This window comes from Meles meles, chromosome 3 (assembly GCF_922984935.1).
Source record: "Meles meles chromosome 3, mMelMel3.1 paternal haplotype, whole genome shotgun sequence".
Classification (NCBI taxonomy): Eukaryota; Metazoa; Chordata; class Mammalia; order Carnivora; family Mustelidae; genus Meles; species Meles meles.
Window position 1 is genome coordinate 118,057,759 of NC_060068.1, and position 26,998 is coordinate 118,084,756.

Genomic DNA, 26,998 nt, shown 5'->3' on the forward strand with positions numbered 1-26,998 from the left:
CCAAGATAAAGACAAACAGAGCGGCGCTGAGAGGGTACCAACCAGGGCTCAAGAGCAGGAAAGCAAGGAGCTGGCCAGTCTGACTAGAGGAGGTCTTTGGGCAGGGACCGGGCTGCAGGAATGTCAGGTGCCAGGGTGTACAGAGGAGAGCTCGGAACTTCTGACTCACAGGCAGCTGACCCAGGTGCAGACAGAGGTCAGGTGCCTTCCGGTGGTCTGAAGCCCCTGCTGGGCACAGGTGGGCACCTTGAGCCGGCAGGACCCCAAGGAAGAAGTATGTGATGTCCCCACCCCCTATCTGAGCTCCTTTACTGAAGACGGGCTCCCCTCCCCCCCAGCCCTGCAGCTGCCTCTCTGGACAGAGGGAGGGGGAAGTGGCCAGAAGGGGAAGTGTGAGGAGTTCCCCTCCGGCCTGTCACCAGTCTCCTCAGGCCCTCGGAGTGGCAGTCCTGGGGCCTGGCAGCGGCCATGGAGCCTCTGGAGACTCCTGTCAAGGACGGCATCCTCTACCAGCAGCACGTCAAATTCGGCAAGGTGGGGACCCTGGCTTCCAGGAGCTGCCCAGGACAGTAGGCGTGGGCCCCAGCCTCAGCCCACCCGGAGCTGGGAGAATGGGGAAGGGAGTCGGTGGGGGACCCAACCAAGGTGCTGGGGAGTAGAACAGAGCCCCATTTTCAGCTTGAGAGGGTTGGGCTAAGCGGGCCTTTTCGAGAGCCTGCCCTGTTTACTGATGGGGAAGCCGAGTGCAGAGGATCTGAGAATCCCAATGTTGGGGCAGGGCCGAGCTGAGAGGCCGGATGACCCAGTAGCCCTCCGCCCTGTGGCCCCCGTAGAGAAGGCCCACCCTGCAGAAGAGGGCTCAGCTCCTCCCAGCCCTGTTACTGGCCACAGTTGGGGAGTTCACCTCTCTCCCGGGGCAGCAGGCCCCACACCCTCACTGCTCGGCTGCAGCTGCCGCCCAGGGAGATAAACAGTCTGTTTCCTTTGCTTGATGCTATTTGCATGTTTCCTTCCTCACCGTTGTGAGCCTGAGGCCTCCCTCCTGCCTCAGCCCTTGTCTGATGGCCCAGGTGACCTTTTCTTCACAGAGAGGTAAGGGGGCACCAACGTGACGGTAGTGTCAGGTGGTCTGCTTGAACCGCATCAGAGACACAATCCAGTAGAAGCCCTAACCTTGCCTTCCCATGGCTTCTGAGATATGAGGGCACTAGTGCTCATAGGGGCCTCAGTGAGGCAATTGGTGGTGTGGATTTGAACCCACAGCTGACCAGCCCCAAGCACGGACTCTTCCCCCTGCTCCTCTGGCCCTGGCAGGGCCTCCTTCTCTAGGGCCCTGAGGATCTGGGGGAAGCAGAGGCGGGGCGGGTGGCCAGGAGCCCTTGCTGGTGCTGAGCTGAACTACAGGGAGAACCACCACCCAAGTGTCTTTCCCCCATCCTCGTCTCCCACAGAAGTCCTGGCGGAAGGTATGGGGTCTGCTGTACGCAGGAAGCCCATCAGGTGTGGCACGGCTGGAGAGCTGGGAGGTCCGGGAAGGTGGCCTGGGGCCAGCAGGGGACAGGCCTACAGGACCCAGCCGGCGTGGGGAACGGCGAGTCATCCGCCTGGCAGACTGCGTGTCTGTGCTGCCGGCTGACGGAGAGAGCTGCCCCAAGGACACCAGCGCCTTCCTGCTCACCACCACAGAGCGGAGCCACCTACTGGCCGCACAGCATCGCCAGGAATGGATGGGCCCCATCTGCCAGCTGGCCTTCCAGGTGAGCTTAAGGTGGGTGAGCGGGGCATCCAGAGGTCAGAGGTGGGCCACCTGACCTTGTTCATCTCCATGCTCACTCACACCCTGTCACTCTTTTTTTTTTTTTTAAGATTTTATTTATTTGTCAGAGAGAGAGAGACAGAAAGATCACAAGTAGACAGAGAGGCAGGCAGACGCAGAGGGAGAAGCAGGCTCCCGGCTGAGCAAGGAGCCCGATATGGATCTCGATCCCAGGACACTGGGATCATGACCTGAGCCGAAGGCAGCTGCCTAACCAACTGAGTCACCCAGGCATCCCCACCCTGTCACTCTTAAACTGTTAACTGTCACTGTTAAACATAGTTACCATGTGACCCAGCAATTCCACTCGTAGGTGTATACCCAAGAGAACTGAAGCAGGTGTTCAAACAGAACTTGTATGAGAATGCCCAGAATATCAGTATTCACAATAGCCAAGGTGCAGACTACCTCAATGTCTGCTAACTAATACACCCAATGTAGTCTAGCCATACAACAGAATATTACCTGACCATTAAAAAAACAAAAAACAAAAAACAAACAAACAAAAAAAAAGAATGAGGTAGTGATACATGCTAACACCGTAAATGAACCTGAAGAACATCATGCTAAATAAAGGAGACCAGACACAAAAGACCACACATTAGTATCCTTCCATATATGTGAAACTCATTGGAATAGGCCAATCCATAGGGACAGAAAGTAGCTTAGTGGTCGCCAGGGGCTGGGGAGGGTGAGGAGTGACTACTAATAGGTTTCCATGTGGAATGATGAAAAAATCCTGGAACTAGAGACGCCTGGGTGCCTCAGTCAGTTGAGCGTCTGCCTTCGGCTCAGGTCATGATCCCGGGGTCCTGGGGTCAAGTCCCATGTTGGGCTCCCTGCTCAACAGAGAGCCTGCTTCTCCCTCTCTCTCTGCCTGCTGCTCCCGCTGCTTGTCCTGTTTCTCTCTTGCTGTGTCAAATAAGTACATAAAATCTTAAAAGAAAAAAAATTCTGGAACTAAATAAAGGTGACCATTACACAATCTTGTGACTATACTGAAACCACTGAAGTTCACACTTCAAAATGGTGAAATGGAGGCACCTGGGTGGCTCAGTGGGTTAAAAACCTCTGCCTTCAGCTCAGGTCATGATCTCAGGGTCCTGGGATCGAGCCCCGCATCGGGCTCTCTGCTCAGCAGGGAGCCTGCTTCCCCCTTTCTCTCTTTGCCTGCCTCTCTGCCTACTTGTGATCTCTGTCTCTCAAATAAATAAATAAAATCTTCTAAAAAAATAAATAAAATAAAATGGTGAAATGGTAAATTTTATGTTGTGTATTTTACCACAATATATTTTTTTAAAGATGTTATTTATTTGACAGACAGAGGGGTGGGGAGCATGAGTTCGAGAGAGGGGCAGAGAGAGAGAAGTAGGCTCTCCGCTGAGCAGGGACCCTGATGTGGGACTCGATCTGAGGACTCTGGGATCATGACCTGAACTGGAGGCAGACACTTAACCGACTGAGCCACCCAGGCGCCCCTACCACAATATATTAAGGTAAAAGAAAAAAAAAAAAAAAAAGGAAATGGACAAGAGCAAGGAGACCAGTGAGGAAGCTGTTGCACGTGACCGTGGCTGTGCTACTGTGGGCCACGGTGGTTGTGGTGGAGGTGCTGACAGAGCTCAGAGGATACGAGGGGACCTGGTAAAAGAGGCCTGGAGAAGGCTGGAGAAGCCAGTTCACTCACAGGTGCCACCCCTGAAGCTCCTGCTCCTTGATCACTCCAAGCTGTTAGGGACACACACAGGCAGGCCCAGTCCCTGGCCAAGTACAAGGGCAGTGGGGGCCTTTTCATGTGTCACTTACTTTACAACTCTCAGCACCCTCAAGGGGGCGCCTGGGGGGCTGCAGGTGGGGAAACAGAGGGGTCCCCAGGGTGGCACAGTGTGTCAGGAACAGAACTGGAAGTGGCACCCTGGTCCCTGGATGTTCTCGCTTGGCCTGAAATCCTGGGGTTACTGGACCCAGGGGAAGGATATGGAAGGGGGGGAGGCTCTAACTTCTGACCTTTCTTCATTCTTCAGAGCACAGGGGAGTGTTCCTCAGGCCCAGGGGAGGTGGAAGCTTCCAAGAGGGGCCTGGTCCCCATGGAGGAGAATTCCATCTACTCCTCCTGGCAGGAAGGTGAGTCCGGGAGGCACAAGGGCAGCCTCAGCTGTCCTCCACCCGGGGCTGGGATCTTTGGGGGCCCAGGCGTGCTGTACCTGATGGCCTTGCTGCCCTCCTGCCTGCAGCAGGCGAGTTTCCAGTGGTGGTGCAGAGGACCGAAGCTGCCACCCGCTGCCAACTGAAGGGGCCCTACCTCCTAGTGCTAGGCCAAGACACCATCCAGCTGAGGGAAGCCTCCAGCCCCCAGGCCCTCTACACCTGGCCCTACCACTTCCTGCGCAAGTTCGGCTCTGACAAGGTGAGGGGCAGGGAGTGCCCTGCGGGGAAGGCTGGTGGGTGGAGGGGTGCTTAGGTCCCTCTGCCGCTAACCCACCCATACCACCCCCAATCCCATGTCCAGGATGTGTTCTCCTTTGAAGCTGGACGCCGCTGCGACTCGGGCGAGGGTCTCTTCGCCTTCAGCAGCCCCCGAGCTCCTGACCTGTGCAGGGCAGTGGCTGCTGCCATTGCCCGCCAGCGGGAACGGCTGCCAGAGCTGGCTGGACCCCGGCCCTGTCCCCTGCCTCGGGCCATCTCCCTGCCCTCACTGGACCCGCCAGGAGAGCTTCGGGAAGTGCCCCCAGGGCTGGAGCCGCCCAGCTCTCGGAGGGCACGACTAGCAGATCCGGGCCCTCAAAGCCTGCCCCCACAGCTAAACCCGGTGCCCCGCGATGAGCCGGTGTCTGGGCTCTATGCATCAGTGTGCAAGCGGGCCAGTGGGCCCCCAGCCAACGCCGAGCACCTCTATGAGAACCTGTGCATGCTGGAGGCAGGCCCCTTGCTGCTCAGGGACAGGGACCCAGGGCAGGAGGGTTCCAGCCGCTGCAGCCCCCTGGCCAGCCCCATCTACCACAACAGTGAGGACCTGGGCTGGCCGGGCCCCACCCATGACAGCAGCCTGGAGGCGCAGTACCGGAGGCTGCTGGAACTGGAGCTGGGCGACAGTGATGAAACTGCGAGCTCTGGCCGCCCCAGTGCTCACACGGGCTTCAAGGCCAAGCTGGTGACACTCCTGAGCCGTGAGCGGAAGAAGGGCCCGGCCCCCTGTGACCGGCCCTGAAAGTCCTGCGTGGCTCTGGGACAGGAGAAGAGAAAGGTGCTCTGCTGTTCCCGGGCCAGGGCCAACAGTGGACATCTGGGACACACCCCTGCATCCATGCTGGCCCCGGGCGGGTAAGGCAGGCAGGCTGGGGGGACCCCACCCGCCACCCCCCACTGCCATGTACAGTGTAGAGATTTGCTGGTAATAAAGCCTCCCAGCTTTGCTCTTGGTCCCACTGGTAGTGCACAGCCCTCAGCTCCTCCCTTACGCCCCTGACGGTGGCGCTCACCCAGCTGCATGCACGCGGGACCTCACTCACGGCCCCGTTCTGGGTGCCACAGACACACCCAAAGTGAACTTGACCTCCACGACCCGTGGGCTCAGATCCACTCAAGCAGAGGGGTGGGATGCAGATAATTGGGGCCCATGTTTTCAGTCCTGAGCAACAAAAATGACGGGGACAGTCAGGCTGGCACAGAAATTGGGCCTGGCAGTGGGGGAGGTGCCCTCTGAGTTAAGTGTGAAGGATGGGAAGGGGGGCGCCTTCCCAGGTGGGCAGCAAAGCCCCAGGTCTTTCCCGGCTGCAGGTGGGTCTGCACTGGCCCAGAGATGAAGGGAAAAGCGTGGGGCTGACAGGGAGTTGGTGACCAAGCAAGAGAGGCCTGACGAGCCTGCAGTGGGCTCGGTCTCCTCAGCAGAGAGACACGGTCAGATTCTAGAAGGAGCAGTGTGGAAAACAAATCTGAGGGAGCCCAACTGGAGACCAAGTAGCCTGAGCAGGGGAGGAGGTAATGGGTGGGGGTGGGGAAGGGTGTGAGTGTGTAAGGTAGGGGGAGCAGAAGCAGAGAGAATCCTGAGCAGTCTCCGTGCTCAGCACAGAGCCCAAAGCGGGGCGCAATCTCGCAACCCTGAGATCATGACCTGAGATGAAATCAAGAATCGGATGTGTAACCGCCTGAGCCACCCAGGCATCCCATAACTCAGGGGAGTTCTGCTCTCAAGGGCCTCACGTTCCAGAAGGAGATAAAGCAAGTGTCTTGAAGACTTTGGTGCCCCCATGCTACTCCTGTCACCATGCCGGAGTCTTCCATGCACAAAACCTCATGTCCCCAAGAGTCTTCGCCCCTAGCCCCTTGACCTCAGCCCCACCTCTCCTGCCCCTGCCATTGACACACCCTGAACCTCTCCGTGACGGTGAGTTTCCCTCTCTGCAATCTCATTTCCAAGCATCCACCTCTGGCCACCTCCTTGTCTCTTTCATGTGGGCTGGCATGGCCCACGGAGCTCCCCTCCAACCACACTGACCTACAGGAGCCTTTCCTCACCATCTGTGCCATTGCTCTCTGCAACGCCACCCTTGTCCAACTTGGATTCTTCGCTCTACCGATTGAGCAAAGCCTTTGTGCTCCTCTCTTCTTCTGTCTTATTTGTCTGGCACAGTGCCAAGCCTCAGGGGAACCCACCTCCTCTCCATATGTGCCCCTGCAGCCAGAGACATCCACATGACCAGGCCTGCCACATTCTCTAACAATGTGATCTCAAAGCTCAGATGGACAGGCTCTCCAGAGAGATCCGACATCCCAAGGCCTTCTCACCTTCTCCTCTCCATCCCTACTCATTCTTATCTCAAAGATCTCCTGGAGAGATGGCAGGCAGCAGACAGCAGCAAATCCCCCCTCCCAGCTTCCCAGCCCTTCAAGCAGCAAACACCCCGTCACAGCTTCCCAGCCCTTCACTAGCAAGTGAAGGAGCCATGCCATCTCCATCCTGGCCTACAGGGACAAAAGTGTCTGCTCCCCACCCTGCGCGCTCTGAGCCCAGCTCCCCTCCCCTCACAGACTGGCAAGCCATCCCCTCGCCTCAGCCCATGAACTCCACAGTCAACATCATCCTTCCCAGCCACAAGCAAACGTTCCCAAATTTCACATCTTCAAAGGAAACCTTTGACCTTGCATTCTGCTTCAGCCACCTCCTCGTTCCCTTTTCCCCTTCACAACGAAACTCCTCAAAAGAGTTGTTGATTACTTTCATTTCCACTTTTTCCTATTCTCCCTTGACCAACTCGAGTCTCCCTGTAGGCCCCACTGATCCATTACATCGCTCTTATTATGGTCACCAACTTCTTGTTCCCCAAAACAAAAGCAACATGTTCTCCCCAACTTCTCAGCAGCATTTGACATCCCTCCTTAAAAGACCATCTTCACTTGGTTCTCCTCCCTCCCCACAGACCTCTCCTTCCCAGCCTCTGCTGGCCCCTCTTCTGCCAGAGTCCTGCCTGGGGCTTCAGCCTCAGTGTATCTCAACCCTGGCTGCACACAGAATCAGCTGGAGCCTTTTTTTAGACGAGATCGGGCACGTTCAGGGTGGTATGGCCGTAGACTGGAGCCTTTTTTAAAATGCCCCTGCCTTGTTCTACACCCAGAAGCTGAGATTTCATCAGTCGGAGTCCAAGGTGGAGAACCACCACTATAAGTGAGCCAATTCCTTCTCCAGATCTCATAGACCATCTAAAGGCTCAGGACTCCCAAAAGTACATCTCAGCACAGACCTGTCCCCTGAACTCCAGATTTAAGAATCCAACTGCACGCCAGACTCCTGGATGTCTGAAAGACGTCTCCAAAGGCAGTGTGTGAAAGTAGGTTGTGGGCACCAGTGTTCAGTGCTGTGCCACAGAGAGAAAAGCCTGGAAGGATGTTAGAGGCAGGGGGAGGTAGGTTTATGCCCCGCTCATGGGAAGGGGGGATGTCTTCCCTATACAGGCAAAGTCTTCCCATGATCGATCAGGTTGCCAGCCATAAAGCATGCTGAGGCCAGGAGGTTTCCCAGTCCTGTTGGCTCCAGCCAATACCCCTCCAAGCTTACAGTGGCAAGCCAGCCCTTGACAACTCAGCAAATCCTAGGACACTGAAGATTACCCAGAGAATTAGGGTCATGGCCAAAACTGGAATGTAGGACTCTGGGTCTCTTTTCTGGCATGCTTTTTTATTACAAATCTAAGACTCTTTACTTTATGGAAGTTTTTGTGAGAATCCAACCAGTCTGTAAAACAGAAAGTCTTTGCAAATCTTAAGGATTCTAAGGCCTTCCCTGGAGCTGCTCGGGTCCTGGACACTAGGGGGCACTGTGTCCTAGCCTGGGGCCTGTTTCTCCCCTTGGGCTGCCTTTGCAGGGAACATTGGTGACTTCATCCAGGCCTTAGCCTTGCACAGCCAAGGAATGGGACCCTGGTATCCTCTGCTGGAGGACTGCCAAGAGCCCCAGGCTGCCACTTGTTCCTTTACTCGTTTGCTGTTTCACTTTCTCAATCCTTCCTTCATCTCTTCAGTCACATCCACTGTGCACAGACACTGGGGAAACAGTGGATAAGACAGACAAACCCCTGCTCTAATGGGACTCCCACTGTAATGAGAACAAAGGGCAATGAAGAAACAAGCACCTAGGGCACCTGGGTGACTCAGAGGGTTAAGCCTCTGCCTTCGGCTCAGGTCATGATCCCAGGGTCCTGGGATCAAGTAACACATCGGGCTCTCTGCTCAGCAAGGAGCCTGCTTCCTCCTCTCTCTCTCTCTACCTGCCTCTGCCTACTTGTGATCTCTGTCTGTCAAATAAATAAAATCTTAAAAAAACCAGAAAGAAAGAAACCAATACCTAATATAATGGCAGGTGGTGTTTAGTGCTATGGGAAAAAATAAAGCAGGGTGAGGGGCTACGCACCCAATGTGAGTGACATGTCAAGGGGCTATTGTTTTAGATAGGGTGAGCAGGGAAGGCAGGTCCTTTGGAGGAGGCAACAGCTGAGCAAAGATCTGAACGAAGTGAGAGAGTCTGTTGTTTAGGTAGCAGGGGAAACTGTTCCAAGCAGAAGGAGGTACAAGTACAAAGTCCCTGGGGCAGGAATATGCTTGATGTGCTGCAGCAACAGTGAGGAGGCTGGAGTGGCTGGGGTAGAGTGAACAAGGAGGGGAGCGGTGGGAGGTACACTCAGCAAGGAGGGGAGCAGTGGGAGGTAGACTCAGCTTATTAATGTCATGTACATCTTAAGGACCTTAGTTTTATTTCAAGTGCAACATGAGCCAACTGGAATGCTGAAAGTTGAGTGTGATGTGGTGTGATTTTTGCTTAAAAGATATCACAGCTGCTGCATGGAGGTTCTGGCTTAGGTAAGGGTAGAAGCAGGAAGATCTGTTAGGAGACTGTTAAGGTGTCCAGACACAAGACAAATGGCTGGAACAACAGTGGCAGTGGTGACCAAATATGGAACATATTCTGAAGGTGGAATTTGTAGAATTTAGAGTATAACAGAGAAAGGAAGGATAAGGTCATAGTTTTTTACTGAATCAGGTGGAAGAATGGTGATGTCATTTACTAAGGTGAGGAAGAAAATAGGGAGGTGGAAAATCACAAGTTTAAATTGGGATATGATGAGTTGAGGTATCTGGTAGACCTATAAACAGAGAGTGGATAGGATGTTCTATAATAGAACCTGGAATTTGGGGAAGGGGGGTCAGGACTGGACATATAACCTGGGAGTCTTCGGCACATAGGTGTTACTGATAGTCACAGGACAAGATGGGGTCCAGGCGAATGAATGTCGTGAGGGAACATTTCATGGCCATGTTGGGAGACAGATGCAGGGCTGCCAAGGGAGGTGGAGAAGGAATAATCAGTGTCAGGAGGAGGCATGAAGCCGGGGCAAAGGGGAAGGCACCTGGGCCTGTGCTACTCCCACGCAGGGTAAAAGGAAAGTTGACAAATCACCATTGACTTGATAACTTGGAGATCACTGGAGACCCTGAAAAGAGGGAATTAATTTAGAGGACTGGTGGAAACAAGGGCCTGAGTAGAATGAGTCCAAGAAAGAGCAGGAAGAAAGCAAGTGCAGTTGTCTATAGCAGGGGCTATAGACAACTCCTCTGAGAAACTGTACTCTCAAAAGGACAGAATAAGGGACACCTGGCTCAATCGGTTGAGCACCTGCCTTTGGCTCAGATCATGATCCCAGGATCCTGGAATCCTGCATCCAGGGAGTCTGTTCAGTGGGAGTCTGCTTCTCCATCTCCCTCTCCTAGCTGCTCATGCTCTCTCTCTCTCTCTCTCTGTCAAATAAATAAATAAAATCTATTTTTTAAAAATGGAGTAAAATAGAAGAGCAATAATTGGAGGGGAGGTGGGGGGTCAAGAGAGGATTTCTTTAAAGGTAACTCTTACAGCAGTCTGTGTAGTGAGGGAAATGATGCACAAAAGAGGGAAATGCGATGATGGCAGAGGGGGGAGAAGAGCAGCAGCCATGCCCTAGAAGGAGCAGAGGGGTAGACGCCTATTCACTCAGCCACACACTGCCGTTTCTGCTCCATTTCCCCTGCCACCTGTGCTAGCTGCCCGGGATGACCACTAGGGACAAAGTGGGGTCTCCGACACCTCTGCTAGAGTCACTCTCTTACATCCTCACTGCAGGCGCTGCCTTCTCTGGAGTGGGGTACCAGGCAACAGACCATTTCAACAGTGTGGAGTCATTACAGGGCAGAGGGATGTTGACCGCCTGGAGTCATGCTCAGATTCCAGCCAGGAGCCCCTTCCAACTCTGTCCGCTCTTGTCATTATTTTCTGCCGTCTGTAGAGGTTTTACAAACCTAACTTCAAGATCTCCTGTCCCCACCCCAACTAACTCCACCTCGAGGTATTGCACACCCGCAAGTCCCTCCGATCTAGAAATTCTGGAGACGCCGATGACTTGCACCTTATGCCAAACAATGCATATCCTCACGATGGACCTGCAAGATTAGTATTATTGCCCCATTTTTTCCGAGGAGGAAACAGATTCGGGATGTCCAGGTCCGCTTGGTTTCGAAGGCCGCTTTCTTTCCGCTCGGCCAGAAGGAGGCGCAAGGGGCTGGGCGAGCTTCTAGCAGGCTCCGGGACGAGTTGACAGGCAGCCCAGTCCCCGCCCAGACCCCGTCCAGACCTCGTCCAGACCCCGCCCAGGCTCCGCCCCGCCAAGGGGGTCCGCGGCAGGCCAGACCTTCCAGCTCAAAGCAAAACCGGACTTCGTGATTGGGCGGGGCAGAAGGATTGGGTGTGGCTTCCCTGTCGTAGAGCAGCCGCTCGCGGGCGTGACTTTGACGGGGCGTGGCCTATGGCTCCGCCCCCTTCAGCGGGCTCAAAGCGGGCGGCGGCGGCGGGGGCGGGGTCAGAACACCGGTGGCGGATCCCAAGGAGGTTCTTTGGGGCCAGCCACCGAGCAGCGCCTCGGCGGGGCCGAGCAGGTACTGGCGACCGCGCGGGGCGTCTCGGGCTGGGCCAGGCTGAGGGCAAGAGCCTGCTGGGGTCCACGGAGGGCACTGGGGTCGGGGCCAGCGCTGCGCTTCCTCTAGCGAGCTTGGGCCCCTGCCTCCGCCCCCGCCCCCGCCTTCCTGCGGCGAAGCCGGCTGCGGCAGAGCAGATGGGCGCCTGCGCTGCTTCCTGTGCCCGGGACTCTGCCAATGCATGGGGCCCGGGCGGGAGACGGGGGAAACTGAGTCACGTTGGGATGCTACTAGGCCTTTGTAGCAGGCGCCACCCCAACTGGGCTCCAGGATGAATCCCCTATCTGGCCACGCTTCGGGGTCCTAGCCCTCACCGAGCCCGGGGGTCGTCATCAGCCTCGACCCGTCCGGGAATGGCTAGGACCCGCTCCAGCCGCCTCCCTTTCCACCCCTCCCCCTCGCGTCCCGAGCCCCTGTGTGCTCCCTCCGCTGGCTCCGCAGTGTCAGCTTACACGCCTTATATAGTCCGAGCAGGCTTCAGCGCGGCCTGCCTGTCGGGACCTGGGGGCGGGGGAGAGGAGCACCCGGCCCCTGACTCACCCGCAGTCTGTCCGAGGCTTAAGGCTGGCTTGGGGGAAGCCCGTGTCAAATTAGCCCTGTGGCCCATTTGTGAATGATAAGAACCTCAAGACTGAATAAGGGGAACCCCTCGTCATCTCAGTCACTGGGGGAGGGGAGTTGCCCCTGCCTTCCCAGAATGAGGTCTGCCATCCAGAAACCCAGCCACACCTGATAAGGTGCCCCCCTTACAGGGGCCCTGGCTGTGTCAATGACTGCTCGTGCCTTCCTGGCACCAGTCCACGGCTGCCTGCTCCCCCATCATGGTGTCCTCTCACTTTTTCTTTCCTCCCAGGAGCAGGCACCATGGAGTCCTTCAAGGTGGTGCTGGAGGGGCCTGCACCTTGGGGCTTTCGGCTCCAGGGGGGCAAGGATTTCAATGTGCCCCTCTCCATCTCCAGGGTGAGCCAACGTTGGGGGAGAAGCTCCCCCAGGAGTCTTTGGGTGCTCAGGTCTCTAATGGGTGATGGGAGGAGTCTGAGCAGGAGTGAGCCAGGTCCAGTAGAGCAGGAGGTATCTGGCTCCAGAGATGTGGCAGACACCTGCCACAAAGGCTCCCAACTAGGTCGGTACTGGGAGAGGAGCAACCAAGGTTCCCCAGCACCACTCAGTACTTGATGCCATTCAACAAAGCTCCTGGGGCCACCTCTGAGGTCCCAGGGAGATGCCCATTCTGCAGGAGGGGAGCCTGAAGTCTCTGGGAAGTATCTAAGCTGCTTGAAGGAGCAATGCTTGGAGCTAAGCCCCAGCCAGGGCACTCTTGACTTCAGGGTCTCACTTCAGTGCCATTGCCACCCAGGGTATAGCAGTTGTCATCCTTTTTTCCCAGATGTGGGAACTCAGCGCTCAGAGAGGTAGAGGGCCCTTTACAGTGATTCCTTGGCAAAGCAGGGTTTCGAATTCAGGCACTGGGATGGTCTGCAGTTTTTTTGGGGGGGGGGGTACTTTCCAGCCTCTGTGAGATTTATCCATCTTCATCCATTGGTCCTATTCGAGATGCAGTGGCCCCTGACCCAAATCAGGGTATGGGATGAGGCTCCAGGGTTCTAACTTCAGCTCCTGAGCCCCTTCCCTGGTAGGGGTGGAGCTGGGGCTGGCTCCTCCCTGTGGCAGGGGGATTGCCTTATAAGCCCAAGAATGCAACCCCACGCTGGGAAGGCCAGCTGGTGACTAGAGTCCGCAGAACTGAAAAAAGCTGGCTGGGGCCTAAACCCCTAAATGCTGTTGGTGGGTCCCTCAGCTGGTGACCACGAGGACATGGCTTCAACTCTAGTAGGGTCAGTTGTGGGACACAAAGAGGGTGCCCAGAGAGAATGAAGCCAGCCCATGGACTGGTGTCTATGGCCTGGGGGCCAGTCGGGGGTGGGGACTTCCTGCCCCACATCCGCCTGTCCAGAGAGGCCCACCCAGGCGCCCACTGGGCAGGCAGCTCTTGGCAGGAAGCCCAAGGCAAGCACAGCCTGGAGGGAGCCAGAGGGTTGTCTAGGCACTGCCCAGCTTGAGAGGGCCCCCAAGGCCAAGTCTGTCTGTGGGAGTTGGGCTTGGTGGCCAGGGAAGGCGGGTGGTCACTGTTCTTTCCAGGGACCTTTCCGTGGGATTCCCCTGGAAACTGCCCTGCCAGCTGGGTGGCTTAGGTCTCTTGACTACACAGACCACCCCTACATAATTGTCAAACTTTGCTAGCCCTAAAAATGTATTCTATATCCCCCTCTGTGGGAAAGTGCTAGCCCATGTGGCTGGGGAGCTGTAGGCCTTGGCTGGACTCAGACTCAGTTTCTTCATTGGAGGGGATGGGCAACATAATAGCCCGAGGGATGGACTTTAGGATGTGGCCTGTTGGGGGCACTCTGGGTCTGAGCTCCCTTGTCAGCGGCCCTAGCTGTGGGTGGGGCCACAAGCTGAGCCCAAAACTGGAGTTGGACCTAAGCCCTGGTGGATGGGCGGGTGGGGTGGTCTTTTCTGAGTTGGGCCAGCCCTTCCCTCTCCCCTGACCCCAGGGAGGAGGGAGGGGCTAGGGCTGGCTGTGGGCCCAGGCCTGGGAGATGAGGTAATGTCTGAGACTTGGGGGTTGGGCTGCTCATTAGAGCCCTCAGGCTGACTCACCCCCACCCTTTGCAGTGTCCAGCTCTCTGGCTTTCCCCCTCCTTGACTTGGGCCTCCTTGTCTTTCCAGCCCCCCACCCCACACCCAGCAGGATTTTCTCCTGCTTCCCTCTCCACTTCTCTGACCACTCCTCTATCCCTTTTGTGCTTCCTGTCCTCCTCACTCAGGAAAGGAAGTAGTCCCCAGATCCCCACCCTTCCCTGGGAGCCAGCTGCTCCTGCTCACCCCCAAGACCTCTACCTCAGGCTTAGCCCACGCATCCCAGGAGCCAGCTTGTGTGGGTAGGGAGTGGCTGGACCAGGTTTCCCTTTTACTGACTCATCATGACCTTGAGTAAGTCACTTCCTTTCGAGGGTGTCACTTCTCTGTGCTCGTTATAAGGGGCTGTTGGATTGAACTAAAAGCGAGAAAGGAGATCTAGGCCCCAGACCCGACCAGGGGTTTAGGGAATTGTTCTAGGTAGGCTGACCTCTGAGTTGGGTCCCCACACTCAGCAGAGGTAGCGCGTTGTAGTGGAGCCTTATAGTCAGGGTCAGACCTGGTCTTGCCTCTTACTAATGGAGCGGCTTGAGGCAAGTTACATAAACTCTTTTTTTTTCCGTGTGTAAGAGGCATATAATCTGAGACTCTACTCCACAGGTTGTTGGAAGTGTCAGTATTAGCATGTGACAGTATTAGGTGCTCGATAAATGTCAGTTGCTCTTCTTACCATTTAGCAGATGAAGAAGGAGGCACCCAGCTGTCTTTCCCTTCTAACTTCCCAAGCATGAAATAGACCCAGCTCTCCCTTCTTGCCCCTGTGCTGCATCTGGTCTCTCTGCCTTCTGGAAATGTCTCTAGAACCTCCTACCTCCCCTCTCCCTGCCTCAATTCAGTCTGTGCATCAGCCCACCTGAGGAGCCTCCTGGGCCACGGGCAGCCAGTACCTCTCAGTCTTACCCTCCAACCTATGAAATGTGAATTGACTTTCCAGTTGGCCTGTAGAAATGTACTTAATGCCAGGTCCCTTGCCAGATGCCCAGGCAGCTCTGTGGGCTGGACCCACGAACAGCTGCATCATCCTTTCTGAGGGACTAGAGGGCTAGAAGCGCCCAATGGGGTTTGTCAGGGTTACCTCTATCAGGGCTCTGAGAAATACCCACTGGGGCTTTCCAAGGCCTGATGGCCCCTCCTAACCTCAGGGCCAAGTCCTGCTTCCTTCATGACTGTCTCAGTTCATGCTGGTGGTGACCATTACTGCCAGCCCCCTAGCAACCTTCATTTGCCATAGGAACCAGGGATTCCCAAGGCAGAGCCCGAAGGACTGGGGGAGAGGGCGATGTGGCATTTGAAGGCTTCAGGGTGACACTCATTTACAGCCCTAGTTGACACCTTGGGCCTCCTTCAGTCACTTCATGGGGTACCTGGGCCTATTTCTGGCTCTCAGAGGGTCCTGGCAGATCCCTGCAGATGGCCCCAGGACAGGGTGGTAGGAGTGTAAGAGGTCAGTGAGAGCACCTAGCACCTAGGACTGGTGAGAGCACCAGGACACCTAGTGTGTCCTGTGGCGTTATGTACAAGCCACGGGCTGGCTGAGACAGCTTGGGCAGGAGGCCAGCAAGGGCCTCAAAGGCTGTGGTTGGAGCTGGGAAGTTGGGGGCTTAACCTGCCGCTGGCTGCTTGGTGACTGTCACGGCAGTTCTGCACCGTGGGGAGGGGGGTCATGGAGGTGAACAAATGACTAAATAAATAGGGTGATTGTGGTATTTATGAAGTTCATGTGAACCCTACCCTCCCAGGTTGTTCTAGTATTCAGCAGGTGCTGAGAAATGGATTGAATGAAGAGGCCTCTGGGTTCTAGAAGAGGGACAGCTTAAACAGGGTTGACTAATGTTGGCCTCGGTTTGCAAAGGCTTGGGCTGCCGTGACCTTCCATCTCCCCACAGCTCACTCCTGGAGGCAAAGCTGCACAGGCCGGTGTGGCTGTGGGTGACTGGGTGCTGAGCATCGATGGGGAGAATGCGGGGAGCCTCACGCACATTGAAGCCCAGAACAGGATTCGTGCCTGTGGGGATCGCCTCAGCCTAGGTCTCAGCAGGTACTAGGGCCCTGGCCTACCTGGCGGGTGAGGGCACCCTCAGGCCTGGCCTGCTATTACCCCTTCCCCTTCTCCTCCAGGGCCCAGCCAGCTCAGAGCAAACCGCAGAAGGTAGGCCTAGGACATCTTAGGGTGACATCTGTGTGATGGGAGGGGTGGGATTGGACTGCTGAGCTGACTAGCCCTCTCCCACAGCAAGGAGCCTTGATACCCTTGATAACCCTATTCCTGGCTGGAAGTAGAGGGTAGGGGCCAGAGCTGGGAGAGTCTGGGAAACTGGGAGTTGGGCCAGGAGCTGCCGCACGGTCTGGGCACCACGCATGTCTGCCTGTCTGTCTGCTGCCTTCCTGCTGGCCTGTGCTACAAGCCGCACTCATCTGCCCTTTGGCCCAGGTGGGCTGAGATCATCCCTCCCACATGGGCCCCTTGAAACCTGAGTCCCCCCGCCCCCATGCTCCCGGCCAGATGTGTCAGTGTGGGGCTGGAGCACCGCTGTCCTCTCCACACCAGGGGGGCATCCCCCTCCGGTCCAGCGTCCCCGCCCCTGCCTGCCCTGCCCGGCTCTGTCTCCGCCCAGGCCCTGGCCCCCGCCGCGGACACCCCGCGGTACACCTTTGCACCCAGCGCCTCCCTCAACAAGACGGCCCGGCCCTTCGGGGCGCCCCTGCCCGCTGACAGCGCCCTGCAACAGAATGGGTACGTCGGTCCTGCCCACCCACCGCCCTCGCCCCTGCCCACGCCATCTGTCTGAGGCCCCGCGCCCCTGCTGCTGCTCAGTCTGCGTTGCGCCCCAGCCTGCTGGAACCGTGCGGCAGCGACCCCTGGCGGCCTGGGCGGGGCTGTAGGCACTGGGCACCTCCAAGGGTGTGGCTCTTGCACCTTCCTGGGCGCTGGGAACCAGGCAGTGCCCCCCAGCTGGTGGCCTGGGTTGGGGTGTGGTGTTGGGCGACTGAGCCCCAGACACTCAGTGCAGCCTTTCCCTTGGCTACTCTGACCCCTTGCCATTTTTCTTCTTCCTTGTGTCTGTCCCTTTGTCCCTTTATCTGTCCATCTGTCTATTTCCTTCACAGGTGCAGACCCCTGACAAGTCAGTGAGCCCCCTCTGCCTGTTCCTTTTTTCCTTCCTTTTGGCATTCTGGGCGGTGGCCCCTCCCCACCCCAGCTGCCCTCCTTTCCTCTCACTTAGCTACCCTCCCCCCCCCACTGAGCAGGGCCCTGGCCTTGCGCTCCCCCACTCTCCTAGCACCATAAGCCACATGCACCAATCCCGGGAGGGGCTGCCCCCATGGCCCACCCCCTGCATGAGGTTCTGAGCCACACCCTCCCCACAGACAGCCGCTCCGGCCGCTGGTCCCAGATGCCAGCAAGCAGCGGCTGATGGAGGACACAGAGGACTGGCGGCCTCGGCCTGGAACAGGCCAGTCCCGTTCCTTCCGCATCCTTGCCCACCTCACGGGCACCGAGTTCAGTAAGTGGCAGCCCAGGGCAGGGCGGACTCTCCTGCTGGCCCCCAACCTGGGTCCCAGGCTCCGCTGGAGCTTGCTCTGGTGCCCTGTGACCTTCTGCCGGGGCTCAGGGCTGGGGTGGCCCTCTGTCTTCTCTTGGTCAATGCCTGCCTCTGCCCTCTCAGTGCAAGACCCGGATGAGGAGCACCTGAAGAAATCAAGGTAAAAGGATGGGCAGTAGCCCCTCTTTCTCACCTCCTGCCTCACCCATTCCGGCCACCACCCTGTGTCTGCTCCTGAGGGTCCCCAGCCAGGGCTCTCTGTTTTCCTTCCTTCTTTCCTGCCTTCCTCCCTTCCGTCCTCCCTCCCTGCCTCCCTTCCATCTCTCCTTCCTCCTACTTCCTCCTCCTTTTCTCTCTGCCCCCCCAGGGAAAAGTATGTCCTGGAGCTGCAGAGCCCACGCTACACCCGCCTCCGGGACTGGCACCACCAGCGCTCTGCCCACGTGCTCAACGTGCAGTCGTAGCTCGGCCCTCACCGGCCGACTGCCCTCTCTGCCTCTCTCTCTCTCTGTCCCTTCCACCCAGGGCACCCCCTTTTTGGTCGCTACAGCTTCCGCCTACCTCACTCCCTCCTTTCCTGCCCCTGGACTGAGCCTCCTGCTGGCCTGGCGGAGGGCCTGGCTCTGTCTGACACCGCCTTACCTCTTTGCCCTGTGGTATTACTCTCTGCCAGGTCTGTGCTGGCTGGAGCATGGAAATAAACATTCTCAGCCCTGCTTCCTCTGCCTCTGCCTTCTATCTTCGTGGGCTTGGTTTGTGTTCTGGGTGTGGGGGTGTTAGATGGCTCAGACCCAGTGTGGGCCGTGCCAGTCTGGGTCTCAGTGAGGGGTGGTACCTGGCAGAGGAGGCCTTGCCGTCAGAGCTCTATCTGGGGGCTGAGGAAGCCCCAAGAACTACCCCAGCAGGGAGAGCGCCCTGCTCCACCTCCCAGCCTTGTACGACAGACCTGCCAGCTGGAACCTGGCCAGGAGGAACTGCCCTGCCCGTACCTACCCCTGTGGGACCGGGTGTCCAGCCCAGCAGCTCCCATGATCCCAGGCGTCTCTGCCGTGGGGCCAGCAGGACCAAGGTTGGGGGGTGGGGCCATGCCAGGAGCCTCAACCATACAAGGCCTTGAATGGCAGATCTTGCAGCCAGGTGCCCAGGACAGAAGCCCCAGCCCCAGCCTCAGCTACACCCCAGGAACCCTGGCTTGGTGAGAGAGAGTGGGCTTGGGCCTGGAGAAGGGTGGGTAGCTTCCAGGGGCATGCGGATGGGGATGGGGGCCCCCCAGGCTGCCCCAGGCTCAAGCCCCTGACCTCTGGGGTCCCTGGGCACCTCCCTGGAGCCACTTTCCTTAGCCCCGGCAGGCCCTACCACCCCCAGTCCCACTAGCCGCCCACCCTGGGCTGTGGACCCCGCCTTTGCCGAGCGCTACGCCCCGGACAAGACAAGCACGGTGCTGACCCGGCACAGCCAGCCAGCCACACCCACGCCTCTGCAGAACCGCACATCCATCGTGCAGGCAGCCGCTGGAGGGGGCCCAGGAGCCGGTAGTGGCAACAATGGCAAGACTCCTGTGTGCCACCAATGCCACAAGGTCATCCGGTGGGTGGCCCTGTTCCTTTTCCTACTCTGGCCTTTCCCGTCCTAAAGCCTGGCCCTGGTATGTTTCCGACCTCTGCACCCCCGCCTGTCTCCCCACTCATCTCAGCCATCACTGTGGGAGGATAAGGATGCAGTTCCCAGTTGCGGTGGGGGCAAGGACCTGGCCTAGGTCCTCAGATTCTGCATCCTGCATCCCTTCCCCCACCCCACCCCACCCCACGTCAGCCTCTGTCAGCATTTGCCCTGCTGAAATGGAGGATGTGCTCACAGCACACTCAGGCTTCACGCCTAGAAAGACCATTCTCCGGGCAGGGGAGGGCCTGCCCCTCTCAGCCCTTCTGCTCTCCCTCCTGTTCACTTGATCCCTGCCAAAACCTCTGCTCTCAGAGAGGACAGACCTGAGACCCCTCCCTCCCTGCCCTGTTCCCTGGGGCCCAGCAGGGTCACACAGCACCCCCGGAGTTGGCGTGCTAGCTCCCTAGAACCTTGCTAGTTCTCAGCCCTGGTCCTGCACTGCTCTTCACTCCTGTCAGCTCTCAAGCTCTGCGAAGAGCCCCCTTCTTCAGACATTGATGTGGGGCTACACGCCCCTCCCCAGGCAAGTGGGCCAGGGTGGGCACCAGGGTCGGCTCAGGTACCCACTGGTCTTCAGAGCTGCTGGGCACTCTGGGCCTCCTGCCCCCAGGGCACCAGTTCTTCTGGTTTATCTCACTGGGCCCAGGTCAGCAGCCCCCACCCAGTGTAACCTCCTCTTCATCCCAACACCATCGGGCACCATTTCTTGTCGTCAGAGCAGGGTGGCTTCATCACTGTGTCATCACTTGGGTCACCTCCCAAGCCTGTTTCTCCTTTACCTGGAAGATGGGGAGAATGAATTTCCCTTCCAGGCTTCAGAGTAGGTGTTCACTAACCATCCGCAGACTAGGCATACACCCCCTCTCACTGCCCTCACCTCCCCCTCAGGGGCCGCTACCTGGTTGCGTTGGGCCACGCATACCACCCCGAGGAATTTGTGTGCAGCCAGTGTGGGAAGGTCCTGGAAGAGGGCGGTTTCTTTGAGGAGAAGGGTGCCATCTTCTGCCCACCCTGCTATGATGTGCGCTATGCACCCAGCTGTGCCAAGTGCAAGAAGAAGATCACAGGCGTGAGTGGGGCTGGTGGGTGGGCGGAGGGGAGGGCGCTGGGGCCTGGGGGCTTGCCCCTCTGGACTCCTTTGGGTCCTTAGCATCTTAATAAACAGGATGCTCTCCTAGCCTCACTTTGTGTTAGCCAAGATCTTCCCCGATGACCAAAGTCCTGCTCTGAGGGGCTCAAGCGATCAAGAGTGGTACAGGTTTCCCCAGCTCTCTGAAAGTAAGAGTGTTCCTGTGAAAACTTCCACAAGCTGAAATGGCGTAGTGAAGAAGCAAGTACTGTTAATTTATGTGGAAGAAAATGTGGGCATTCCCAGGCCCAAAAAATAACCTCGTGTAGGCTTTCCTGATACCTTCGGACACATCTTGCTAACAGATGCACAAAGTAAATCGAGATAAAGCGCAGATGCTCGCAGACACAGCTCAGAGCCGTGGGGGCCTGGTGCCGGGTTGTGGCCTGGTGCCGGGATGTGGCCTGGTGCCCAGATACAGAGTGTGGCTCCCGGGGCAGGAGCCGGGCAGGGTCCCTTGCTCGGGTGAGGGCTGTGTGCTGCCTCTGGGATGGCTTACTACAAAACAAGCGCTGAACACTCTGTTTCACTTTTTGCCTTTCTTTGTGAAAGCAAAACTCCTTTTTGGGTTTCTTTTAGTTAGCAGGTCTGTCATGAAAGTGAAGTGGTATAAAGTTGACTTCTGAAAAGCAGAAGGTTCTGTATATGGGCTCAAACGCCCGAGCCTCAGGACTTGGATTAGCCGGGCGTGGGTGCTCCCGGGTGGAGCCGGGTCGGGTGATCCCACCCGCACCACAGACAGACTGAGGGAGGATTTGTTCCCTGAAGTAAAACAAGATGGCCTCACCCACAGAGGGGAGGTCTGCGCGGATCCCAGTGACTACGTCAGTGGGGTTGCGTTCAGCGGCAATAATAAAACCTCGCCACAGAGATTTCAGCAGAAGGGGTTATTTACTTCACTCACAAGAATTCCAGGGCTGAAACAGAAGCTTCAGGATGCCTTTGGACTTTTCCTGACTTTGGCTCTGAAATCAGTAGCATGTAGACCCTTGTCCCCAAGCCTCTCATATCACGGTTCCCCAAGGACTGCTCAAGCCCTAGGCCTTGTGTTCTTGTTGCAGGTGGGAAGGAGAGGGCAAGGCCAAATGGCATGATTTTAACCAGGTTTTTGTTTTTGATTCTGGAAGAAAAACCAGGAACTTGCATCTTTATCTCAGTGTTTGGAATTGTTATCCTGTGAGCACCTGGGCTGTAGGGGAGGTTGGCAAACCCAGTATTTTAGCCTTCATCTTCCATGAGAAGAAGGCAGAAAGGAAGGGGGTCGTGACAGGCTTTGAGGAGGCTGACCCACAGTGTCTGCCACCTCCAGTGCACGAGGGGACAGAAACTCTGAAGGATAATTCACCGTGCCTGGAGGGTGTAGCACTATGGAGTGCCAAAGCCAGAAACCCAGACACAAATCTGTGATTCAAAAATCCCATTCTTCTCACTGAGTCTAAACACGCAGCAGAGCCTGGCCATGTTTTCTGCAGGGCAGCCCCGCTCCCAACAGGAGCCAGGCTTGGAGCCTGGCTTGGTGTGTCACGGGCACAGTGTGATGGGCCATCTACCTTCACTCGCTCGTTCTCTTTTTTTAATGTGGACATTGTGCCAGATAGTGTGTTCCGTGCTCGAGAACGTCTCATGAAGTAACAGGTTTGGGCCCTGCCCCCAGGAGCTCCTACTAGGTGGGTAGGACTCAGAGGGTGTCAGGCGTCAAGGGCACAGCCAGAGGAAAAGGGGGCAGAACAGGCAGGATGAAAAGCTAATGGGGTTCCTGTCACACCTGTATGGAAACTGAAGCCCAGGAGTGGCAGAAGCTGCCTTGGGCTGCAGAGTATGAGGGCTAAGCTGGAAGAGCCCAGGCACTCTCAATTCTCAGCTTGTGCTCTTCCTGACATTTCCTGCTTCTCCTTATTTCTGGATACTGAGGCAGGGCTGCCAAATGTGGCCAGAGAGCTCTGTGGTGATGTTCACACTAGCAAGGATTACCTTGACCACAAGCAGTAGAAGACTCAAAATAGTGGCAGCTTCTTTTCCACCTAAGAAAGTCCAGGGGTGAGCAGTTTGGGACTAATGGGCAGATCTAGGCCTCTGTGTCTTGTTTTTTGGCCATTCTCTGCACTTACTCAACACTGGTAGTCTGAGATGACTCTCGAGCCTTGGCCAAAATTGCCAGGTTTCAACCAGTGGGAAGCGGGACGGGGAAGAAGGGATGGAAGGCCCATGGCAGCCATCTTGAGAAGGTGCGGCTGCCCAACCCCCATTTTTGCATCCTGTCAGCCAGACCTTGGTCACATGACCATGCTGAGCTGCAAGAGAGGTTGGGAGAGACCTCCTGTTTGGGGCAGCCTTGTGGCCAGCGACAAAAACGGAGATTCCATCAGTAGACCGGAAGGGGGGAATGGATATGACCACAGTCTTTGTCATAGTGACAGTTTGTGTTGTGGGGCACTTATAGTGTGTGGGGCTGCCACTTCACGGTCCTACTGTAGGAAGTAACTGTGGTGATTCCCATCTTCTAGATGAGGGAGTTTTTCCCCAGATCACAGTCCTTTTCATACCAGCCTGGGCCATGCCCCACTAGACTGTTCTAAGAGAATGGGCTGGATCCCAGGAACTTTCTTGAGCTGGGCATCTACAGATCAAGGCCCCACTCTTCCGTGACTGCTTTGTCTGCATTACCCTGCACTCTTGTCCTGCTGTACCCCTGTCCTGAGTGGACAGCTGGACAGCGTTATCATCCAGGACACAGAGGAGGAGCCAAGCCAAATAGGGCCTGGCTGGCTCCCAGATCCTGGAGTAAGCCTTGGGTGGCAAACCCTCTCCTGCCCCCAGGAACTCCTACCCAGGCTAAAGTTCCATAGAGGCCCAGGGGCCCTTAGCTTCTCTCTTATAGGGACTCAGGGTCTGACAAACTCTAGGAAGCCCCCACCTCACCCTGGGGGGGAAAGGGGGAAGGCTTACCTCCCCAACCTGACAGGGGCTCCGTTCTTATATGCGCCCGGAGCTCAGAACTGTGGCTGCCTGGGGAGATCAGTGTGGAGCACAGGGAGAGAAACAGAGGGCCATCAGATTGTTTCCGGGGAGCTGGTGGGAAGAAGTCCCCCACGAGGGACACATTAGAGGAGACCTACCCTGGTTTGGGAGCCACCAGAAACTCTGTGCTCTTAAGATTCCCCTCTCACCACTTGCCCCTGTCCAGTGCTCCAGCCACGTGGCCCATTTCATTTTGCCCATGTGCTTTTTCTGTTACCACAGGGCCCTTGCATAGCCTATCCTACCAGGATTACTATTTTAGCACCCTCTTTACCTTGTTCCTTCTCATCTGGGACTTCTATCATTTCCTCAGGAATACCTTCCCTGATACCCACCCTTTCCACCAGACCAAAGGCCCCACAGTTTGCTTACTACTCCCCAGTCCTTTGTCCCATCTTTTCCCCAGGTGTGAACTCTGTGGGCTGGGACCATGGCTGGTCTGCTTTATATCATACTTTAGATTCAGGAGGTGATCAGTAAGTGTTTGAAGGACTGGATAGAAGTGGCCTCTGAGCCGAACTTTAAAAATGAATAGGAACTGGCTTGGAGAAGGGTCAGGAGAGAACACCCCAAGCAGAAGGAACAGCTTGTGTCACAAGGTAACACCTGGGAAGGGTGTGAGATGAGACGGAAGAAGTGAGTGGGGGCCATGTTAGGAGTTTGGCACTGGGGCTGATGAGGTCAGCTCTGCCACAGCAAGCTTCCCCTGGGCAAGGGGAGACTGAGCTGGAGAGGGGAACAGGCTGCTGGGGCCTGGCTCAGGGCAGTGGAGAGGGAAAGGCAGACAGACTGAGGAAACTAGGGCGTTAAAATAAATACTGATAACTGGCTTCCAGGTCCTTCTGAATACCAGCAAAAAGTTGCCTCCCTGCTCACACACACACTGGACCCAGCTCTGGACTACCCCCACTCTTGCCCAAGCCCACCGTCCTCCCAGCTTGCAGTCAAGTTCCTTCCCCTGCAGCCTTTGTCTGCTTCTTGAAAAGAGGCAGCACCAGGCAGTGGAAAAGCCCGCTTTGGAGATAGCTGGACTTGGCCATGAAACCCATTCCTGTGATCTAGTGACTCTGTGACCTGGTGTGGGTCACTCTCCCAGGGCCTCACCAACATGGTGGCAGTCACTTCCTGGCCAGGGTGGTTGTGAGATGTATGTGAGATGTGACAGAGAGGCGGAGGGCACCGACGGGCCATCGGAGAGCCAGGTGTTGCCCATGTGTCTTGCTTGGTCTACACCTGCATTTTTAATTAATGGGCAATATCTTAAAATCAGATTTCACTTTTAACACCCTGATTTCAACCTGAGCCTTCCAGGCATTTCTGCACGAACTGCTCAGCACTGTCCCTACAGGCAGAAACAGGTGCTCCCCAGCAACATCTTGCCCTGTGGGGTACACTACCTGGCCCCAGCAGGCATGGGGTCTGGGAGCCCCAGCTTCAAACGTGGGGCCATCCTTACAACCTGCAAGGCTGGGATTAGGTTCCCCGTTCACAAGGGAAGGAACCAAGTGTCAAGAGGAAGTAATGCCATGAGCCAAGTTGCCCAGCTAAGAAGCAAGGTCTGGTTGGACCTCCAGGATTGACAGCCTGGGCCCAGCGAGATCACAGACCCTCCCCAAGCCTCGGCTTCCTCCCCAGGCCATTGAAGCAGGTTTTGAGCACCCACAGGGATGGGCACTGTTGCTGCGTATCAGCTTCTAGAAGTGTCACATCTCATTCCCTCCTGGACCTTACGTTTGATCAGGAAGAAGGGAGGAGAGGAGATGCTAAGCAATGGACACAATAAGTACATCACTGGGTCCTGTGTTAGTAAAACCTGCTGAGGCATGTAGAGAACAGAATTAAAGATCTTGGGAACGTAGCTTCGGAAGAACCGATGGGAAGTACTAACTGGTGTTGTCAGAACAGGCCTCTGGAGAAGGGGACACGAGCAGAAACTGGAAGGCAGTAAGGAGTGAAACCTGGGACATACGTGGGGTAGACAGTCAGGTGGAGGGGACAGCCCGTGTGAAGCCCCAAGACTGGAGCACCAGCGGAGGGCCAGAGGCAATGTGGGGAAAGCAGAGGATGCAGCGTAGGCCGGGATTCCAGCAGAGGGCAATGTGGCCTCACTCAGCCTGCAGGGGCGGCAGGAGATGCTCAGAGGGGCGTTTCCAGGCACACACCCCCCCACCCCCGGGGCCAGGATGCCCTAGGGTCACATCCTGCATCAGGGAGGCAAAGAGAAGTGGTAGGGATCTGGATGCACCTTGACAGAGGAACTAACAGGGGTTCTTGGCAGCTTTGATGGGGTGTATGAGAGAAAGGGGCGTCTCAGCTGAGCAGATGAAGGAGGGAGTTGCTGCCAGCTGAGCTGGGGACAGCTGTGGGGAGAGGTGGGTTTGGGGTACAGAGGCAAGGCACAGTGGCCAACCTTGGGGAGACCCCAGGGCTGGAGGTAGAGTGGGGATGGTGGGTGTGCAGATGTGACGTTTACCATGGGAAGGAAGAGGGCCCACGGCCAGCCTTCCTGTGTCCCCAGCTCTGGAGGGAAGGGGCCAAGCTGCCTGGTGACTGTAGCGTCCTCCTAGGAGATCATGCACGCCCTGAAGATGACCTGGCACGTGCAGTGCTTCACCTGTGCAGCCTGCAAGACGCCCATTCGGAACAGGGCCTTCTACATGGAGGAAGGTGCCCCTTACTGCGAGCGAGGTAGGGGGCCCTGGTGAGGGGGGCCATGGGTAAGGGGTTGGTGGGGGCAGGTGAGAACCCAGGGCCCCCTTCCTCTCTGCCTTGATCCTCAGACTATGAGAAGATGTTTGGCACGAAGTGCCGGGGCTGTGACTTCAAGATCGACGCAGGGGACCGCTTCCTGGAGGCGCTGGGCTTCAGCTGGCATGACACTTGCTTCGTGTGTGCGGTGAGTGCCCTCTGCCTTGGACTCAGGTCTGCCCTCCCCCCACCCACCCAACCCAGCCTGGTGTTCTTCACCAGCCTCCCTCCCGCTCCCTGCCTCTGGAATTCATGAGAGGCTGGGAAGGGGACTCTCCTGCCACCCCCAACCCCATGTGGCTTGACCCTGGCTGTCCTCAGATATGCCAGATCAACCTGGAAGGGAAGACTTTCTACTCCAAGAAGGACAAGCCCCTCTGCAAGAGCCATGCCTTCTCCCACGTGTGAGCCACTCCTACCCAGGGCTGCCTCTTCCAGTCCAGCCAGAGGGAGCTCCTTCCGGAGGCCTCGGCCCAGACTGCTGGATAGGGCTGGCAGAGCTCACCCCCACCCCAACTCCTGGCCTGAGCCTGGGGTTCCCTGGGCCCTGCTCTCTCCCCTCCATTTCCCCGCACTCCCTCCATTTCCCCCCACTCCCTCCACCACCATCACACACCGGTGCTGGCCACACCAGCCCCTGTTCACACCCAGTGCCACAATAAACCTATATCCAGCCGTGTCCGGTGTGTGCTCCTGCCTGTGCACTAGGAAGGGCGGGATTGGAGGCCTGCAGAAGGGTGGAGATTAAGATGGTTTTCCCAGGGTTGGCCGTCCTGGTCATCCTTGTTATGAGGACTTAGCTCATGGTCAGCAGGAGAAGGTCAAGGGGGAATGTGGAGGCACCAGATTGGGACTGGCTTGAGGGTCAGAGAAGAGGAGTTGGAGGTA

The 26,998-nt window shown here is 56.9% G+C and overlaps 2 protein-coding genes across 12 annotated transcripts; both read left to right on the forward strand.

Annotated features, from left to right (window-relative positions):
* The first annotated feature begins 403 nt into the window (after positions 1-403).
* DOK3 (docking protein 3) lies at positions 404-5,071 on the forward strand. Of its 2 annotated transcripts, none has more exons than XM_046000284.1 (5): positions 404-534; positions 1,452-1,757; positions 3,841-3,940; positions 4,051-4,223; positions 4,326-5,071. In XM_046000284.1, the coding sequence occupies exons 1-5, from the start codon at positions 469-471 to the stop codon at positions 5,022-5,024; spliced, it is 1,344 nt and encodes a 447-aa protein (XP_045856240.1). In that variant the 5' UTR covers positions 404-468; the 3' UTR covers positions 5,025-5,071. The 2 variants fall into 2 exon arrangements, with proteins under 2 accessions (XP_045856240.1, XP_045856241.1); XM_046000285.1 differs by having other exon boundaries at positions 4,054-4,223.
* A 6,107-nt stretch (positions 5,072-11,178) lies between these two features.
* Positions 11,179-26,783, forward strand: PDLIM7 (PDZ and LIM domain 7). 10 transcript variants are annotated; one of them, XM_046000168.1, is made up of 13 exons: positions 11,179-11,269; positions 12,162-12,268; positions 15,895-16,046; positions 16,127-16,157; positions 16,558-16,742; positions 17,378-17,514; positions 17,677-17,713; positions 18,678-18,748; positions 18,894-19,140; positions 20,104-20,284; positions 25,930-26,050; positions 26,143-26,258; positions 26,432-26,783. In XM_046000168.1, the coding sequence occupies exons 2-13, from the start codon at positions 12,173-12,175 to the stop codon at positions 26,516-26,518; spliced, it is 1,461 nt and encodes a 486-aa protein (XP_045856124.1). In that variant the 5' UTR covers positions 11,179-11,269; positions 12,162-12,172; the 3' UTR covers positions 26,519-26,783. The 10 variants fall into 10 exon arrangements, with proteins under 10 accessions (XP_045856124.1, XP_045856126.1, XP_045856125.1 ...); XM_046000170.1 differs by having other exon boundaries at positions 18,903-19,140; XM_046000169.1 differs by having other exon boundaries at positions 18,687-18,748.
* The last annotated feature ends 215 nt before the right edge of the window (positions 26,784-26,998 follow it).